Source organism: Habropoda laboriosa, unplaced genomic scaffold (genome assembly GCF_001263275.1).
Source record: "Habropoda laboriosa isolate 0110345459 unplaced genomic scaffold, ASM126327v1 scaffold713, whole genome shotgun sequence".
Classification (NCBI taxonomy): Eukaryota; Metazoa; Arthropoda; class Insecta; order Hymenoptera; family Apidae; genus Habropoda; species Habropoda laboriosa.
The window spans coordinates 379308-396590 of NW_017100832.1; the positions used below are offsets into that span (position 1 = coordinate 379308).

At 38.8% G+C, this 17283-nt stretch overlaps 1 protein-coding gene across 1 annotated transcript; it reads left to right on the plus strand.

Annotated features, from left to right (window-relative positions):
• The first annotated feature begins 8204 nt into the window (after nt 1-8204).
• LOC108577273 lies at nt 8205-16716 on the plus strand. Its single transcript, XM_017940406.1, has 6 exons — nt 8205-9989; nt 11127-11329; nt 13632-13979; nt 14726-14728; nt 15174-15254; nt 16294-16716. The coding sequence occupies exons 1-6, from the start codon at nt 8336-8338 to the stop codon at nt 16492-16494; spliced, it is 2490 nt and encodes an 829-aa protein (XP_017795895.1). The 5' UTR covers nt 8205-8335; the 3' UTR covers nt 16495-16716.
• The last annotated feature ends 567 nt before the right edge of the window (nt 16717-17283 follow it).

Below are 17283 nucleotides of genomic sequence, written 5' to 3' on the forward strand. Positions count from 1 at the left end.
TGAAAACATATCTCCTATCACTCTAACTTCAATTAATATTTCGTTTACCAGATAAACAACACATTTAAAGTAATTAATCGTGGAAACGACAGATATTACGGGATCGCGGAAAACGTGAATTCGCGTCAGGTGTGCTCGGGGAATGATGAATCACCGATGTTAAAATGAATAGTAATTAGTCATTGCCGGTTTCATTTCGAGAGAAACGCACAAAGAAACACCGCCGCGTTGCTTCGATCGGACATTTTATTTTCGTGGATTTGCGCGTGTACTCACGCGTCGATGTGTTCGTTTATTGGTAGCTTTCCAGAATAAAAAAAAGAAGAAGAATCTGCCCGGGTAGGCATCATCTTTATTTTTGTGAATTTTAAATTCCACTTAAGCCGGCGTTTCACAGCAAAGCCAACGGCCACGCGCGTGTTATCAAATTGTACCACGGAACGATTTCATCTCTGAAAAGAAGAAACGCCTCCTCTCTTCTCGTCCCTGTACAATTCTTCGTATTTCGCGTATTTCCTCCGTTATTACGACGACTGTTCTTTAACCTCGCCTAGAGTCCATTTGCATCGTCTGTCCTAAATTTTGTAAAAATTGTTCCGTACAATTCTCAGTTTTTCTCCATCTTTTCTTCTACATTTTTCTTCTTCGCAGGTAGATTAAGTCTCGTTTGTTACCAGTGTAAAATTGTCCGAGTTCTATTTTTCATTTGAGAAGAATTAACAAGGGACACTTTTCTTTTAATACTCGTTAAATTGTTCTGTTTTCGATTTGTGTCCTGTGTCTCCTTAATTGTGTAATTGTTTCCGGAAATTCTCAGTTTTGTTCCATCTTTCCTTTCACGGTGGATTCAATTTTTAGTTTTTCACTGGGTAACATAGTATAAATCATATATTTTTCGTTTGACAGAAGGAAGGAATTTTCTGCTCTAGATTGTGAAATTGCTTCGAGGAATTCTGCGTTCAGTTTTATCTCTCTTTCGTAAATCGCTTTTTTCATATTGTGAAATATGTATTTTACTACGAAATGGTTGGTAAAGAATATTTTTATCGTTAAATCTTCAAGTATCTTGATAAGACAAAGATCAGTGTGACACAAAATTATTTAGAGTGTCGTATTATTATTTTTATTTAGCCCTCTACCGTCGAGGCGGAGTCTCAGAGACTCCGCTGATTCTGCCTTTTTTCTTTTCTTCCATTCTGTTTAGGACTCAACGTTAGTTACATTAAAATGAAATCAATCCAACCAATCGCTCTGTTCTATAAAGGTAAATCGATGAGGAAAGTTGTCAGAAATGTTCTATATTTATAAACTAACCGGAAGTTGAGGAGTTTCGTAGACTCCGTATCGGGCTTTACGTCCCCAAAAACGGTGCCTCGACATATTAGTCGTTGATTAAAATTATTTATTGTATAAATTACTTCAACTTGAACCTCTGTATTTTCCCAAAAAGACGCAATTCCAGCTATAAAAATTCCATTCCTCCATCTAAAGTGTCTAACACAGTGAAATTTCTGACTGTACATGATTTACAATATTATTCGCTATTTAAAATTATTTATCATAAAAATTACTTCAACTCTGACCTCCATATTTTCCCCAAAGGAGCTCGAAAAAATGCAATTCCAACTGTAAAAATTCCATTCCTGTCATTTTACATTCTTTCATCCAAAAGAATCTAACACAGTAAAGTTTCTAACTGTACATTATTTAAAATTACTTATTATACAAATTACTTCAACTTTGACCTCCATATTTCCCCCCAAAAAGAATCTCCAAAGAGGCGCAGTTCCAGCTACAAAAATTCCACTCCAAAACACCCGACACAGTGAAAATTCCCTCCGTTTTCCCACCGACTGTGCGGACACTTTCACGAATTTGAAAAACAAATTGTTTCGAGATTGATTTCGACATTTGCACACTTTCGTGACGATTCGATGACGTTGTCTGCGTGACTTTCGACCGTTCCACCGCGATGATGAACAATGAAAAAGAAAAAGTCCCACGGCCTCGGAGTCGTCGCATCCTGCATCGAAACAAAAGGAAATTGCTAGGTCGGTGAATTGGGGCTCGTTGATTTAGAAATTGTACCCTCGTGTCGCGTATTTTCAATTTTCCTGGCCTCGAGCAGCCTCTGTCCGCTGGAACGAAAATATCTTAATAGTTCCTGGAAGTCGCGGGAATATTTACTTCTGCTCGAGATTTACATTGTTCCGCCCTTTTGTCACAATTTCCGGCGAGGGGGGAAACTTTTCAGATCAGAAACACGAAGACACGAGCTTCGTGCGTGAAAAGAAGGTGCAAACAAAGTGGCAGGAAAAATTTCCGCGAATCTCTTTCTCCCGAGAGTTGGTCCTTCTTACGAGCGGCTTCTTTTCTTTTTTTCTTTTTAAGTTTCTCAATTAATACAAGTGCCCTGTGCGCTTTCGGCAAACGTGATATTTCGTAAATGTTGCAAATGTTCGAATGAAAATTGTATGAAAATTATTTATTCTTTTAAAGTTGAAACGGAGAGAAAAATTCGTTTCTGTATAATTATTTCAGTGCTTTTTCAGTTATTCGGTATTAAAAAGTTATTTCGCATTTTTTCGTTCGTTTGGATAAATTTCTTCAGGTAAAAGTAAGATCTTTAATGCTGAAAAATTTGCAGCAGGAGAAGTGTAATTAAAGTACACTTGTCAAGTAAATATTCTTCCCCCGAGCAGAAGTCACAATAATTTTTTAAAGCACTATTTTTGTGTCAAATATCTATGATTCCAAAATAATTCTTCAAATTACTATTTCTCTGTCAAACATCAATCAAATATCGAGAATTCTAAAACACTCCCTAGGTACGCAAAATTTTTCCGAAAAATGAGCCTCGTTATATTGAAAAATTGCAACGATAAAGGTAACGAGAAAATTATTACCCTCGATTATCAGACGTACAAATGAAAAAAGAGCAAGGTAACTACAGCTGCAGTTAAAAATATTTGCAAAGCGTACAGTGAACATCGGGCTAAAAGCAAAATCGAATCTCGCTGCCATAGAGTACGACAAAGAGGGCGAGAGAATGTTTCGATTTTTCCAAGCAAACACTTCGCGACAAACGAGACGTGGAAGAATTGCTCCGGCGAACGTAGAAAAGGAAACGCGATGATTAAGAATCGCGATTGAAAGGACACGGTTTGAAAGGAAGTTGTGCCGCGTTAATAAAAGTCCGCCGTGTCGTCGGAATGAAATATACGTTATAATCAAGCAGACGCAATTTCTTTGGAGAAATCGCGAACGAGAAGATCGTCTCCAGTCGGCGAATTTTACCCACACTTCTAACATTTTCCATTTCAAAATTAACCTCGGTATGTGCAAAAAATTCTAAGTTACGTACTAAACTCGGTGGAATATTTTTTTTTTTTCATTCTCCCTCCGAAACTAAAATCGAGAACAAATTGCTCGGGTTTCAAAGGGTTAAATGAATCTCGTTAGAGGAGCGAGAGAAGAGAAATTCGTCCGGTGAAAAGTCGGGGAGAAAAGTGGCGGAGGAGAGGAAAAAAAGATCGAAGATGAACGAGCGAGAAAGTTTGCGATGAAAAATGACGTCTCATTGGCACGAGTCGAATGCCGGTGTGAAAATGAACGCGGAATAAATTGCTGACCGGAAGGGAACGATGGGAAATGAGAAGGAGAGAAGGATGGAGGTTTGAAAAAGTGGCGTTTCTTCGAAACATCGCAATTACATACATCTTTCGCCGGTCTCTGCGGAAGGGCGTTTTAAAAAAATGAAGATCTCGTCGGCTGGGAAGTTTTAAAGTGTCTGTGATAGATGCGGAAGGGATGTAAAGTGACTCTGAACTAAGATGAATCTCGCGGTCTTGAGAACTCAATTTCAAGGAAGAAGATAAGGTCTTTTAGTTTCAGAGTTTCGCGGTTAAACGTGGCTTAAACATTCCAATTAACATTGTGACCAGAGTTAGAATTGTGTGCTATGAGATGTATAAAGTTGCATTTTATGGTGGATTAAAATTGAAGATCTTTGGTCATCTCGAAAAATGAAGATTTCTCAGGAAATAAAAAAGAATACAATTTTTTTTTAGTTACTACCAATTTTTTAGGGTAACTGTACTAATGGTAGAATTTGACGGTTTGTTGCGCCAAGATGATAGAATTTTTGTTTAATTAGACGGAGAGATTCTAATCTAAGAATGGCGAAAAACGAAGGTGATCGATTTTTGCAGTGAAGATTTTTTCCGGAAATAAAAAAGGATAACATTTTTCTTTTATCATCTCCACTGTCTTTATAATAGTAGGAGTTGACTGTACGTTGCACCAAACCGATAGAATTTTTGTTTAATTAGTAGAATAGGTTCTAATTTAAAAATGGCCAAAAACGGAGATGATCGATTTTTCAGAAAATAGAAAAGAATTCAATTCTTCTTTTTTGTCCACCTCAAGTTTTTTATACTAACTATAGGTACTAATGATAGTAACGACTGTTTGCTGCACTATAAAGCGATAGAATTTTCACTTAATTAGTAGAAGAGGTTCTAGTTTAAAAATGGCCAAAAACGGAGATGATCGATTTTTCAGAAAATAGAAAAGAATTCAATTCTTCTTTTTTGTCCATCTCAAATTTTTTATACCAACTATACTAATGATAGTAACGACAGTTTGCTTCACTATAAAGCGATAGAATTTTTATTTAATCAGCACAAGAGGTTCTAATCTAAAAATGGCCAAAAAATGGGGATAATTATTTTTCTCTTCTACTATAATTGTATCGAACTACCTGTTCAACGTTGCAACGATATAGAAAACTTTCGTTATCAAGTCTGGAGAAAATTCCTCCTGTGATTATTTCTATGATTTAAAAAAATTGCGAACTCTGGGGAGCTAATATTCGTTTTCAACTATAAGCGAGAAAAGTTCTGGAACTTGCGAAACTTCGGGGAGAACTTTTAAGAATCGCATAATGCTGGCGATTCGCTGCGTTATCTCTGTGCACACATCTTTCTCTGCAGTATCAAATCTTTTTTCGTTGCAAAACGGATAATACGGAGCAAGGTCGGATTCTTTTATTTCTCAAACGTCAAATTCGCTCGTTCGTCTTATTCGTCGATGTACATTTGTCAAACGCTGTGTCAAATCTCACGACCGTTTCGCCATCTTGAAGATTTTCACCAATTTGAAAAAATACACTTTTCCTTCGTTTCCATAGGTAATTGAAATGCAGAATAATTTGTTCCGTTGTTCGACAGAAATAAACATTACTGTGTTTTCAATTTTCACTTGTTACAACGAATTTATTATTTTGATTAATTAACTTCAATAATGATACCGCTTTTACGCGTAAACTATGACTTTAATGCGGCCGCGTAATATTCATTGTTAATATAAATGCAAGAATAATCGATGAATATTCAAATTTCATCCCCTCGAAAACCAAGGCATATTATGAAAAGGCTCGTTTAATTACTTCTGTATAATGAATCATCCGTTTTTCACTTTTCCTGCGATTTTCTATACGGCAAATAATAACACGGTTCGTTTATTATTTAATTGTAACGTAAAAAAAAAAGTAGAATAATTTTAAAACAATCTTGTAATTTAAAAAAGAAAGAATATGTTTCTCTAATACGAAATCATGGCATTTTACGATTATTCGAAACAGAAGTATATCTGTGATATTTTATTAAACTTGAACAATTAAAAAATTGAGAAATTTCAATTGTCTCTCTGTGAAAAATTTTAAACCACGTAAATGCCTCTGCGTGAAACATAAAACGAATTTTCCTCGATGCGGAAAAAACTGCAATCTGAATTGGAGCAATCCTGAAAGCACATATAGGTCAAGAAATGCGTGAATTCGAGCTACCCTAACCCACATACGAGCCATTTTACGTCAAATTGTCCACTTTCTGCCACTATGTCATCGATTTTCTTCTTTTTTTTTTTTTTTTCCGAAACTCATCAGCACATTCGCTGGCAAGCACAGGAAACCGTAAAAATATCGGTCTCCTGTGTTGAACGGTTTGCAAGGTATCAAATATGAAAGTATCGAAAAATCGGGTATGTAAAAAAATAAGCTGGCTACCGATTTACTTTAGTTTTATCTACCGAGGGAAACCGCCGGTTCATATTGCTTTCGATTTGATCATTAAGCTAAATTTTCATAAAACGCGAGTCAAAAATTGAGAAAAAAAGAACAAAGTATAAAATAAATTGAATAAGAAGGAAAATTTAGGAATAAGCTGTAACAAGAAAAAAGTTTCATTAGTAAAATATCAATTTTGATCGAACGTTAAATTGAAAAATAAGAATATACAAGAAGGATTAAAAACGAGGTGCATATTGATTTCTCTCAAGTCTCGAAATAATTTTGCAGTATTTCGAATGAAAATAAATTTATTGATTTTACGATAGGAATTTGTAATTGGTAAAGATCTATGCTGTTATACCTAAGTTCTACAAGAAGGTAGAGTGTGAATAGGATGGTCAAGGTCTACTAGCTAACCTATGTCCACTCCTATAAGAGTGGACCAGCCTTTTCACATCTCGGAACCTTCAGGTGTGAATTACGCGGTGTGTCTAAATAGTTCCGTATGCAAAAGGCAAATGATTTCGCGGCGGAACTAAAGACGTCATCAAGGACAGGCAAACCTCGACTAATTACTCCTGAAGAATCCTACGTTTCTGTTCTAATACCGTGTAACGTATCAATTCTGAAATTTTTATTACATATTTATACTTGGAATAATTTACTCAATCATCACTCGTACATTTTTACAACTTTCTTCGATAAAAAACTGTTTTAATGTTTCTGTTACTTTTTCGTGGAGAGACTACGTTCGCAAGGATTGAAAATCAGGTTCACCTGTGGTCAACGATAAAAATAGCCATAGTAAGGCTAAAATTATTACGCGAAGTAATGTTTTATAGAAATTAGAAGTTTGTTCATCGTGAAATAATTTGTATCGTACATTTTCTCAATTTACACGATATTTGTCAGAATTGAAAATTAAATTGACCTGTGGTCATCCACTGAGAATAGCCACAGTGAGGGTAAAATTATGTTCGATAATTGTTCATAGAAATTAAAATTTTATTTAACGTCCGTTTGTTACGATACTTAGAAAGAATTTATATCTTTCTTCTTTTATTCTAAATTTTAAGTTCCATTTACATGTTACAACGATTATAACAGTCTCACGCTGTTCCTTCTGTGAATTCTGTATTTAGATGTGATTTAATATTGCAACAGAGTTCGTATGCCGACCCATCGGAATTTTAGAAAAATTAGAGTGAAATAGGAAATTATTTTGCCTCTGTTTTTTCACCAAATCGAGATACGATGCAAATAACATCCTTATAACTTAGACATTTATCATCAAGTCTGCCTCTTCCTTACGTAAATCTATTAACAATGCTTTTTAAACATTTAATCCTTGTGTAGGTAATCAAGTACTGTATTTTCCTTTAACAATTTTTCACGTTCTTGCGAAAGTACCACAAAATCCCTCCTAGTCCCCACTTTTCAAAAATTTCTACATCTGTAAACATTTCCAAAGTGAAAACTTATGCAAAAGATTTCAAACAACCGTGAACCATATCCAACAACTAAATTTCAGCAAATTACAAAGTTGCCTCCCTTTTCAGCAAACTTCAAAGCTGCCGCAAATTCTTCAATTATCGCGATTAATAGCACTCGTTTCCACACCGTGTACCTTCTCCTCGTAAAAAAAAAGAAAAATGCAAAAATCTTAAAAAAAAAAACGAAGAAAACAGGTGCCTGAAAATTTTTTCTAAACTAATTCAAACTAATTCATCCTTTCCTAAAGCATAAAGCTCGACGCGAGCAAGCAAAGTCGTCGCGCTGTAGCGACGTCGTCGAATCAAGGAGTCCCGCATAGGTTTCCAGTAGGGTTGGAGAAGAAGGAGTAAGCCAGCCGATTGCAGGTTCGAAGCTTCGAATAGCGGGCCGTTGAACGGGTTGCAGTGGCTGCAGGGCCGGCACCGCGACGCCTCGAAGCGTCGTTGGCCTCTGTGTTGCGCGCGATTCGCGTGGCGGCTTCGCTCGATACCCGCTGCGGCAAAAGCATCTGGTCCCGCTGGTAGCGGCGGCACCCATTGCCAGCTGGGTGGTGGGAGCAGCCTCTGTTTTATTTCTGTCCCGGCGGTGTCCCTCTGCACCGGCTAGATCCAACAGAGGAACGCAATCGTCCGCGCGCGTCGCGTTCTCCAAACGAGAGACACTCCGTGTTGTGTACGGAACAGAAGACAAAAAGAAGATCCTCTTCTCTTGGTCCCCCGGCTTGGTTCACTTTACCGATCTCTCTCACCTCCTTCTTCCGCGTCTTCCAACATGGAGGACAGTTACACGGTGCACAGGCGTCGCAAGGCGGCGGCGAGGAGGCGCGAGAAAACGCCGGACCCGGCATCGAGGAACCAACAGCTGGTGGAGACGTCAGATGACGAGGAGGGAACGAGGAGAGCTAGAATGGAGCGGATGGCCGAGGACGCCGAAAGAACCGAGCTAGAGGAGCGGGAGAGAAAGAGGAAGTTGGAGGAGCAAAAGGTGGAGGAGGAGAGAAAGGGTACGATTAAGGTTGAAGAGATCGCTGGTGGTAGGAAGAAGAGTTCGCCGTTGAAGGAAGCATGTGAGAATGACGCGGAAGCTCGGTCGGTAAGGAAGGAAGCTACTAAAATAGAAACAGGAAGTCCCGCGAAGGAGGAGACGAAGAGCGGCGAGGTGTTGGCTAAGGAGAGGTATCAGGATGCTATACCTAAGTCGAAAGAGATCGACGCTGATCAACCTGCGGAAGGACCGCGCAAGGTGGAGAGACGATTGAAGAAGAAATCGAAGGAACGTGTGGAGAAACACGGACAGTCTACGGATTCCAGCGACACCGAAGAGATAGACAAGCATACGAGAAGAACGAAATCGCCGGAAGGAGGTAAGGTTAGAGCGAAGAAGAGTAGTTCGAAGAGAATGGTCACTGACGAAACTGACGCTAAGAAGGACGCCGTTGAGAAACCTCCGCGGGAGAAGAAGCCGAGTAAACAGAAGGTGGAGGAAGCGGAGGTGACGGTGAAACCGGAGAGAAGACGTTCCAGGAGATTCAGCCAGACGGACGACACCGACGAGGATCCGAAAATGAAGAAGAGCGAGACGTTCCCTAAACAGACCACCGAGGAGATCGTGATGAAGAGATCGTTGTCGGACGTGAAGAAACAGATAATTCCGTTGAGCAACGAGAGTCTTATCCAGGATTTCGCCAAGGCGCAGCAGGAGTATCTGAAGAGAGAGCGTAGTATCCTCGATCCTGAAACTCTGGACGTCTACGACGACGCTCGAGAGGAGACTGTGTTGAGAAGAAGAAAATTCAGCATGCCTCTGACGGAGACGGAGCAAGATGCCGTCGAGAAATCTATAGAAAAATCGAAGGAACCGGAGAAGAAGAGATCCTGGTTCTCCTGGCTTCCTTTCTTCCGCAAGAAGGAAAAAGTCGAAGAGGAAGAACCGAAGAAAGTCGTCGAACCACCGAAACGTACGGAAACAAAATTCGTAGAGATATCGAAGCTGGAGAAGGTCACTTTCATGGACTTCCTGCGAGCGCTGAGAGACGTGGTCGCTGAATTCAAGGCTTTCGTTGCGCAAAATCCGCGCGAAGCTCGAACAATGAGATTGTTGAGGAATCGTTGTCTGTCGGAACTGTTGCTGGTCATGATCTACTGCGGCTTAGGCGCGTTCGTCTTCCGGTTCACCGAGGGAGCATTCGAGACGTTCTACAAGTGCGGCGTGAAACGGGTGAAGCGAGATTTCCTGGACAATTTGTGGAACTACAGTCACAATTTGAAGGAGGAAGACTGGAAGAGCATGGCTCGCCGGAAGTTGATGGAATTCGAGGAACAGCTGCACAACGCGCACGAGGCCGGTCTTCATAGTTACAGCGGTCAAAGAAGCTGGAGCTTCTTGAACGCTGTGGTTTACTGTTTGACCGTCATAACCACTATCGGTGAGGACAGGTCGAGGATGAATCCTGAGGTGGAGGAAACAGTGGATCGATATGGATGAAGTGACGGTTGTCGTAAAACGTTTTACGAGTTCCGTATTGATTTTCCAAACTGACGGATATATAGTTAACCGCGTCGAGGAGATTCTTTGGCCGGTGTCGAAGTGCGCACGCGTATCACGGTAGCGGTGAAAATTTTCAAAAGACGCCGACACTCGAATGATTCCTCGACGCGGCGTCGTTGCGTGGACACGCGACGATTTCGCACAAGTTTCAGGAATATTTATGATCTCTTATTAAGTGAATATCACCGAGAGCTCAATATTCGGAATGATTCTGATCCTTTTGAGTTTCTTAATTACCAAAAGAAAGCTTCCTTTTCCACGAGATTTTAATTATCCATGGATCGACGATTTCGCAGAGGTTTCAGAGGTCTCTCTCGTTAAGTGACTTTTGAATGAAAATCACCGAGAGCTCAATTTTTGGAATAATTTTGATCCTTTTGAGTTTCTTAATTACCAAAAGAAATCTTCATCTTCCACGAGATTTTAATTATCCATGGATCGATCACTTTAAGTGACTCTCGATCCTGAATATCACCCGAAGCCCAATTTTTCAGTAATTTTCATCCCTAATCTGTCACGAGGGTTCGTCATCGATCGATAAATCTCTCGATGAGTGATAATTACTGGAGGAACGAGTTTATTAAACGTAGTCGACGAGGAGAAAATGAAGTTTGTCAGGGATTTAGACGATCCATCTTGTAAATATTGTTTCAGATTAGAATTATTCGTGTGAACGACTGGCTTTCACAGAGTGGCTCTATTATCAGGTTCCATCATCGAAGCATGCGACTAGTTTACGAGCAAACAACCGCCAAATTGTACCACTAAAACGGCTAAAGTTAGACCGAATGCCACCGCGTATTTAGTATCTGCCCGGTTATTTTTGGTCCTATAGAAATATAGTATAGTGCAGCGAGTTCGAATCCCTCTTAAAAGTCCCTCCAATCCACGTTTATTAACCGAAAACATGAATCATATCTCTGACGATTCTAAAGAACAGATTCCCTCCCTCTATTTATGTGTGCGTCTGTGTGTGTAAGTACACGATTAAGAATTGCTCGCGCGCTATTTTCAGGATACGGCCACATTTCACCGAGTACCAACACAGGAAGAGCCATCACAATCGTTTACGCTATCTTCGGTATCCCGATGTTTCTGATAATACTGGCTGACTTTGGCAAGTTGTTCACACGTGGTATCAAGTTCCTCTGGGCGTTTGTGAGGAGGCTATACTATACCGGAAGTTGTCGTAAAGTTCGTCGAACCGTACCTGTCCAGGTAAGAATCTCTTTGCACACATTTTTCTTTCAGAGAACTTGAAAGTTTGATAGAAAAAAAGGAGAAAAAATGCTTGTGCGTGTAATTAAATATTGGATTGTTCGGAAAGTTCGTAGCAAAATTTAAACCATTGTGTCTATGTTTCTAATTGACATAAATAGTAATAAAAGTTAAACGGTATTTTTCTCGACAGTTAACCCTTGGACAGTTTGTCCCAAGCGAGACTAGGGCAGTGCGTTAAATAACGAACAGTTTTACTCAAGAGAGACTCTTGGGAAGAAAGTTAGAAAGAGACGAGATATTGTTATCAGGACTATGACGTAGGGTTGTGTGCACTGTGCCTTAAAAATAATCGCACACGACGTAATTATTAAAAAAATAAAATACGAATTTTATTCACCCTAATTCATAATTATATCAGACTGTCAAAGGGTTACCCCTTTTGTTACTATTGGCGCCTATAGGTGTTTTGAAAATTTGCTCGCACTACATTGTTGGAGCCTTTTGGTGCACTTCCACCTTAATTTAACACTTAATTTCATGCTTCATACACTCCCATCTTAATTTAATAAACCTACTTTTAAAACGATACGGCCAAAATAACAAATTTTGCAGCCATGGTTAAACATTTACCGTCGGTCAAACACGTTACGCATTAAAATCTGCCGTAGCGAAAGGGTTAAAGGTGAAAATAAGATGAACAGGGATGGATATAAGTCGAATGTTGAATTTTTCGGGTCAACGCTCCACCGTAGAAGCTACAGTTCGCCTTGGGACTAATTTCAGGGGATTTATCTTCCAATAACGAGTAAAACACCTTTCGGCTTTTGTCGTTATCTCAGTTAGAAACAGAGATACGACGGTTTCAATTTTTCCTACATTTCGCTACGAACTTTCCGAACCATCTGATATATCTCGTAAATGAAGAGATAAACTGGTGACACAAGATTCTTATTTATCTACATAATTCCACCTGTTACACTTGGCTACAATTAAACAGCGATGAATATACATACGACTCGCAACATTGCCTCTCCTATATGTACTACACGATTGATCTCTTCTCCTATCTTTCGTTTCAGATTGCAATTTCCTGTTCCATGAATTGAAATTGTATTAATTATTTCTCCTACCTGCCTCTACGTTCCTGCTCGTTACACTTGTTACACTTGCCACCAATCGGACAACAAGTAGAAATTCGTTAAATACATCAAACTAACTAACTTTCATCTCAGCTTATATCCCAATTAAAGCGACAATACGAATTCGTCAAATACACCTAACTAAGTCAACTTTCATCCCGTCCTATATTCAAGACTACAACTTGTTATTCATACTTGGTATTACAATATCCTGTCCCTCTCAATTAAAATCATTTCTGCTCTACTTCCGTACCGACAATTCCACTCGTCACCCATTTGTCGCGACCAAACGTCACCACGAATTCGTCAGATACACAGGTACTTCTCGCTTTACGAATTTTTATTTTAAATTCCACGGAGAATCACGCGGTATCTACGTAACGACGCGATTCTTCGCGAATTCACGGCCGCCAGGAACCAATTAATTCGTAAAGGAACTACAGACTCTGGCGAAAAAATTAGGGTCATTCATGATTTTCAACATCTTTCGTGTTTTGACGATATACGTAAGTCGTTGTTGTTTTATTACATATCTGTATGTGGACGGAGATCTCAGTACGTGCAGGATGGGAATCAGAATTTCTTTAACCCCTTGACGTATGATTTCTTTTCCTGACTATGGATCTAAGTAAGAGAAGCTAGTGTATCGTAGATTAATCAAATTTGGCAATCTTCAGTTTCATAAATTAAATCGAAAATTCGAATTGAAATTCATTTTTCTTACCGAAACAACTGTTTTTGTCAGATCTTGACCAAAATCTGTGGCACGAGTCTGACTCTAATAAAAATTATTATTAATTACGTTCAAGCCTTTAACCCTTATGTCACTAACCACAATTGTCATCTACTTTATCGTCCAATTTCAGCACTTTTCTAATAACAAAATTCTGAACTTAAGGCGAACACGGATAGGAAACGTGCGAAATAACGATCTGGTCGGATATTTCAATCTTTTACCTGGAAGATCAAATATTTTAAGTGAGAATTATGCAAAAGGGTACCCGGTTATAGACATAAGGGTTAAAAATTGATTAAAAATACGAAAGATGTTGAAACTTCTGAGTGACCCTAATTCTTTGACTCTACACCTGTCCCCACCTGTTTAACTTTCATCTACAATTTCACATGTCACCTTGTTAAAAATGTTCAATCGAGAACAGGAGGTGATGAAAGGCGTGCAATTGGTGTACGACCTAGCAACGTTCAAAGGGCCGTCGCAGATCAATCCAGAGAATATCGAGGAGATGCAGAAGCAGGCGCAGCAGTCGCAAACAGTGATGAATTTGGACGGGAACGTGCCGGATTCACCAGGAACACCGGCTATGTCCGCGTTCGCCGTAGACGACGAATTCAATCTACCAATCTCCGTGGCCATTTCCATTCTACTCGGTTACATCTTCATCGGGGCGACTTTGTTCTGCATGTCGGAGGGTTGGGGCTTCTTCGAGAGCTTCTACTTCGTCTTCATCTCCATGAGCACTATCGGCTTCGGCGATTACGTGCCAAAGGTGATCATTCCTCTTCGTCTATTCGTCGATTTTATAATTTTTAATATCTCTTCTTGCATCACGCTCCACTCATTTCTGCGCCCCTAGAAGACGAGGTAGATTTCGTCGCTGTAGATTTCCGCGAAGAGGAACGTTCGTTGCGATGTTTACATTGTCGTTAGAGAACTCTGATTATCGTCGATATCGATGAAACTTTCGTGTGCGATAGTACTCGAGGAAATATTCGACACGTATTTTTTTTTTATTGGAAATCGTTTGTATCGGAGAGGTGAAATTCGGCTTGAAAGATGAGAGGAAATAAATATGGTTGGTTGAAATTGTTAATTTTTTTATTTTCCAAATTTGTTGGTGAGAAATAGGAAATTCGTCAATTTATACTGTTCTTCTATCTTTAACAGTTTTCGAGATATTAATTTCGAGATGTTTGGCTATCCTCAACTTTGAGCAAGATTTTCACACCTTCGCCGTGAACGATTCTCGATATAAAAAAATAGGTGTCGAATATTTTTTTGAGAACTACTGTGTACCAAAGTTTCGTGAAAATCGGTGATTTTTTTCTTATCAGTTGTGTAGTAAAATTGAAGAGAATTTTCAGCGAAATTGGGTGATTTTTTATTTTTTCTACGTGAAATTTCCTGAAATTTCTTCGATTTTTTTCTATGCAACGTAATACCGGTAAGGTAGATCACAATTTTTCGAAATGATCTTTCTTTTCGTCACAGTCGATCCAGAACGTTTCCCTTCAGATGGTATGTTCTTCGATTTTCATTTGCGATTAGCGTTTGCTTTGTATTACAACCGATGGAATGTTTCCTCCTCCACTTTCCAACGTGAAAAGGAACAAATTCTTCCTTCTTCTGTGAGCAATCACGACGACGTATGATTAACTAAGTTTTTTTGCTTCTTTCTTTCACGGTGGCGTTCAGATGGTAAGCTTTGAAAATCAAAAAGTTCATCAACAAAACAGACAAAAACAAAAACAAAAAAAAATGATAGAGAACAATATCCGAGAAAAACAAAAAAAAAACATGTACATCACCGTTCTATACACTATTTCGTACGTGCTTTTCGCATAAGTCTCACTTCAGCACAGTTGCACGTGTTTTCTTAGCGAGATTACAAAAAAAAAAAAAACTGCCCGATGACAGAATTCACTAGCGAAAAATTAACAGATTGATTGGTTGGTTGATCTAGCATCCCATATACATGATGTGTTCGATAATATACCTGGTGTTCGGCCTGTCTCTCACGTCCATGTGCGTCAACGTTGTACAGGTACGAGTCTCTTTATTTACAATTTACCTCACGCCACTTTTCTTCCATTATACGTTCGATATTTTCTCTCACTCGATACCAGAGGCAGTTCTTTCAAGTTTCATTCAGAATCTTGAATTTCTCGTACGAAGTGAAAATATGAATAAATAATCAGGAAGAAAAGTTAATAATTAAGTTAAGATAAATTAACTCTCCTAGTAACAACGAGAAAATCTGAATCTATAGGGGGTGGGATTTAAGTATTGTTATGTTTTAATGTATTCATTGGGTTTCTAGGGAATTTCTCAATCTTACCTTTTTTCAGAGAAATTTTTCATGAAAATTAGACTCAGTATTTTTAACATATGTTTTCCTATCTCTCTTATTAACCGTTTAACAATAATCCGATGACATAAATAACTGCACTAAAGAGACAAATCTAATTTCAGAGCGTCTCAAATTTGCAGCCAGCACAGTAACCTATCTTACTTTTCCAAAATACCACAGCTTATTCGAGATATCATACAAATTATTACCCAACTGTATTACAAACATTATTATCCAGTTACAGTCTCAGTACATTAGTTCATAATATTATTTATTTTCCAATTTTTATTCTATTTTACTACATTCTTACTCTTCACGTTGTTTAATTTTATTTTTTTTTTTTTCAATTTATTCCATTGTTTCTCACTTTCTTTCCTCAATTTATTATATTCGATTATTTGCTTTTTCTCTTTTCTATTTGTAATATACAGAGTGTGCGACAAATAGTGTGACAAGCTATTTTCCTCAAAACTACCGAAGACATCAACTTCGTATATTCTATAAATTAATTATGTAATTAAAGTGTAACAAATTTTTCTGACGACTTTTCTGAAGTATTTAATGTGAAAAAAAAAAAGATTTAAGTCAATATCTACCGTAGTTTCGAAGAAAACAGCTGCTTAACGCTTCATTTAATCCACCCTGTATATTACATATTGTAATCAGTTTTTACACTCGTAAATAAATAACTAAATAATACATCTGTACACCTGGCGATCGAACTGTGCCACAGGTGATGCTCTCAGACACGTTCAAGAAAGCAAGTGAGAAAATTGGCGCTACGATCGGTTTCGAGATCCCCGAGGAGGACGGTTCGATGAATCCAGCGGTTCCTCCACCTGTAGAAGTTGCAGACGTCCACGCAGTCGTCAAGGAATCCGAGAGCGACGAGAAGATCGCGCCTAAAGCCAAACAGGAGGACGTCGACTTATAGAAACTTACCGAAGAAAAGCAACAACAAAAAAAATATAAAAAAAAGAGGAAAAACAAAAAGTATAGCTAAGAATTATTCGATCGATCGCTGCGTTCGCACAACGAGCACCACAAAAGCACCAGAAGACGTCTCGTTCTCGTCACAGCGGCGAATCATGACGAGTGGAAAAGAAACGAAATCGGCAAAAAAAAAAGAAAAAAAAAAAGAAAGAAGAAAGAACTACACGCATACACTACGAAATCGGTGCTTCAGTTTACGAAAACCGTTTCAACACAGTCATCCTAAACGAATTCACACGAACAGGATTTTAGATTCGCGCGTTTCTGGTCGGTATAGAAATGACCGACCATAACCTCCTCATGGAACACACGGGAATCGGTTGCTAAGAAAAACGTAGGATTCTCGCTGGCTGCACAGTACTAGGCCGCAGAAAACGCACCTGATTTTCAATTCCTTCGTGTCTGGTATGAAACCACCTTTGGAGCATCTTCTAACAGTGGATTTTTCGTTGTTGTTGAAGCTAATAACATGCGACACATTGCATTGCAGTCGGTTTTGCGACCGACGGAGAAACTCGAGGGGTTCGTGATCGTTGAAGAATTTTTATGTTTCGATTCCTCTGACGAGGGCAAATTGAGACTCTGTTTTTTTGAGGATTAATTAGGTTCTGTGCTGCGTGGATTATTGGTGATCCATAAGTTTTGTTGTCCATAAGAGTGATTAATTGAACATTGAATTTTTTTGTTAAAATCACCTGTAACCTTAAATGTTCGTTTCAGTTTGAAGCAC

Excerpts from the sequence above, each read along its gene's own strand:
- LOC108577273 (XM_017940406.1), top strand. The coding sequence starts at position 8,336 with ATGGAGGACAGTTACACGGTGCACAGGCGTCGCAAGGCGGCGGCGAGG. Across the intron at positions 9,990-11,126 it reads GACCGTCATAACCACTATCG|GATACGGCCACATTTCACCG; the intron begins GTGAGGACAGGT and ends CGCTATTTTCAG. Across the intron at positions 11,330-13,631 it reads GTCGAACCGTACCTGTCCAG|GAGGTGATGAAAGGCGTGCA; the intron begins GTAAGAATCTCT and ends AATCGAGAACAG.